We start from the raw sequence: 2,944 nt of genomic DNA, 5'->3' as shown, positions 1-2,944 counted from the left end.
AGGGAGCAGAACAGGCAGATAGATGAAGTACACTGCTGAGGGGAGCAGTGGGCGGGTCAGGAGAGGCCTGCCACGCCATGTGGATCACCTCCAGGGCAGGCGGGGATCGAACTCATGCGGAGGTGGCTTTAGTTTCTCAGTGCTGTGCCCCAACCCGCTGCGCCACAAGGAGGGCCCCCAAAATACCATCTTTTATGCTAAGTTAATGTATACCCAGACAAGGTTCTTATATACATATAGAACTTCAAAAAGCAGTGTTCTATAGGAAAGGAAATAAAAGACAGAATATTAATGAGAAATTTTCAGGCATCTATATATAGTGTGAAAGAGATGATTTTGAATTCTTAATACCTTATTTTCTCCAGGTAAAGGCTCAATGCCAGTAATTTTTCTTCCAACCTTGTTGCGCCCTCTGGTAGATCGGACATGTATTTGTGTGTGGTATTTCAAATGCTAAAAAGAAATTACAAAATAAATAAATCAGAATTAGATAGAAACTCAAAGATCATCTGATCCAATCTGCAGACACACACGGTATTATTTGCCCCAATTTTCAGAGAAGGCACTTAAAATCCAAATGGGATATACCAATTTAACATTCAATCATGTAATTTACACATGGTAATCATTTACCTCTGTATCATAGAATATGCATCTGCCATCATAGGTCCCAATCACTGCATATTTGCCATTCTGACAGAAATTTGCAGCTGTGATCAACTTTGTTTGACCATCTACTTCATTCCACAAAGCCACCTTTTTGTCAGGTATGTTCCAAAGACGCAGTTTTCCATCCAATGACCCACTTAGAAAATACCTGTCATCCTAAAAAATGTGGCAAAACACAGAGTTTTCATTTTACCACATCAAGAGAAATTCATTAGAAAATCAAGTCTATCTGAAATAATGTTTAAAGCATATAGATCAAACTTTATTTTAGTTACTATTCTAATGACAATTAGGAACCTCAGTTTTCATTTTAGAGAAATGAACTTTGTAACGACTTTATCATATCCTTAAACTGCCTTTTCTAAGATATGTATGTTAGCAGGTAATGCATTGGAGTCTATATTGTGTAGAAGGGTTCTGTTCATTCTTATCAGGGGAATCTCAGCAGAGGCAATTTGACTCCACAACTAGGGGTTGGGATATTACTGGCATCTATCAATAGCAGATAAAAGCCAGGAATATTGCTATACACAACTACAATGCAACAAAGACTTATCCAGCCTAAAATGTCAATAGTGGTAAGGTCAAGAAACTGCTCTAAAAACTAGGTCTACCACTAAGCTGATCTAATTTTGGATAACATAAGGACTAAAGGCAAAATAATAGAGATGCCCAAGCAAAAGGGTGGTTCACTTCTCTCCTCAGTATTATTCTTACCTACTTCTGAATCCTGTCAAGAACTATCTACACAGTTTAGACATTTTGATGGTTATGGGATAATACCCTACTAATTGTTTATCAGTAGAAGAACTGAACATCTTCATCTTGAGCTAGAAATCAGATTTTATTTATATACACACATATGCATGTGTGTGTTCATGTATTTTCATTTTGCTATTTCTTTTATAACTCTGCTACCTTCTTTTCCAGGAAACATTATTTAACAGAGTCAAATTTCCTAAGAACATGTCAACATCACTCCATCCTTCCTAGTCCCTCTCAAAAATCCTGCAGGTCTGTAGAATTTTTGAAATAAGGTTCTTCAGTTTCTAAAATAAAAACTAGTAAAAGTATAAGAAAATTATTGACTAGACAGAAATAAAACACTATATAATTATCACCACCTAATCTCTTGAGACCTTGACACATTATAGTAAAAATAAGGTGGAAGGAAGAACTTTCCTCACAGGTCACTCTTAGAATGGGGGAGTGGTATTTAGAAAGAAGCCTCAGAAGGCTTAATGGTGGAATCTGGTAGGGTTACAGATTAATCTGTATCAATACAGATTAAATATTTTTAGTTTTCAAAAGTTCTTAACCAAGTCTCCAAAGGGTCTAAAATTACTACTGGCCAACACAGGGTCGGTTCAAATCCTTCACTCATTTCAAACTAGCTAGTCAGTAGCACCAATATGTTATTTTGCCAGTTTGTAATTGCAAAGAACTAAAGCTCACTTGGCTTTAAATATTTGGTGCCTTATTTTATTATCAGATCTACAGTTCCATGACAGTAGATTTTTCTCCTTTGGATTTTCTCCATTTTCTTTTCAGGGGCAAGATACAAAATAATTTTCTAGATTGGAAACAAGAAGGAATCGTAAGACAATGTTGGGCCTCCCTGTTGGCTTACGGATTAAATCTTAGGACCAACACCTCTAAGGCCTGAGTTCAGACTGCACTTGATCCCAGCCAGGGAGGTGACCCACATGGTGCAGCAGACCTCTCCCGTCTCATCCACTGCTCCCCTTAGCAATATATTTCAATAGATCTATCTGTTTTGCTGTCCACTGTCTCTGGTGAATCTTCTCACCCCCTACAACTCTGGCCTACACCCCCTACAACTCTGCATGCATAAAAAACAATTCTTTAAAAAAACTGATGTTTCTAGACATTAAGAATTCAGTATATCTTGTAATACATTGTAGTCTTTGCTTCTTTCAAACTTTTCTTCTTTTTCCCTCCCCCTTCTAACCTTCCTACAACTATCCCTGCCTATATACTTCCCTTACATTCTAGCTGTTGCCTCCTTTGCTTTTTCCATCTTCAATATCTCTTAACCTTTAGTGGGATAATCTGTTTCTTTAGTTATACCCTGCATATCTAATACAATAAGATTTGGGATGACTTTTCACTGTTATATTCAGACTATAACATTTCCAGTATTTCTAATAATGTAAATGTTACAATCTAAATATACTATTGCCTTTCTCATTTTTATTTTTTAAAAATATTTATTTATTTATTTATTTATTTATTTATTTATTTATTTATTTAT

At 36.0% G+C, this 2,944-nt stretch overlaps 1 protein-coding gene across 1 annotated transcript in view; it reads right to left on the bottom strand.

Annotated features, from left to right (window-relative positions):
* The window catches only part of WDR44 (WD repeat domain 44), a 76,285-nt gene that overhangs the window by 5,181 nt on the left and 68,160 nt on the right, over positions 1–2,944 (bottom strand). Inside the window, exons 15-16 of the mRNA XM_004685735.2 lie at positions 634–825; positions 352–453 (exon numbers count right to left, since the gene is read on the bottom strand). Of these exons, the coding sequence (XP_004685792.1) occupies positions 352–453; positions 634–825 (294 nt within the window). The remainder of the gene's footprint in view (positions 1–351; positions 454–633; positions 826–2,944) is intronic.

The sequence above is a fragment of the Condylura cristata genome, unplaced genomic scaffold (genome assembly GCF_000260355.1).
Source record: "Condylura cristata isolate star-nosed mole 26May11 unplaced genomic scaffold, ConCri1.0 scaffold00019, whole genome shotgun sequence".
Classification (NCBI taxonomy): Eukaryota; Metazoa; Chordata; class Mammalia; order Eulipotyphla; family Talpidae; genus Condylura; species Condylura cristata.
Note: the sequence above shows the minus strand (reverse complement) of the source record. Positions and strands in the feature narration are given on the sequence as shown.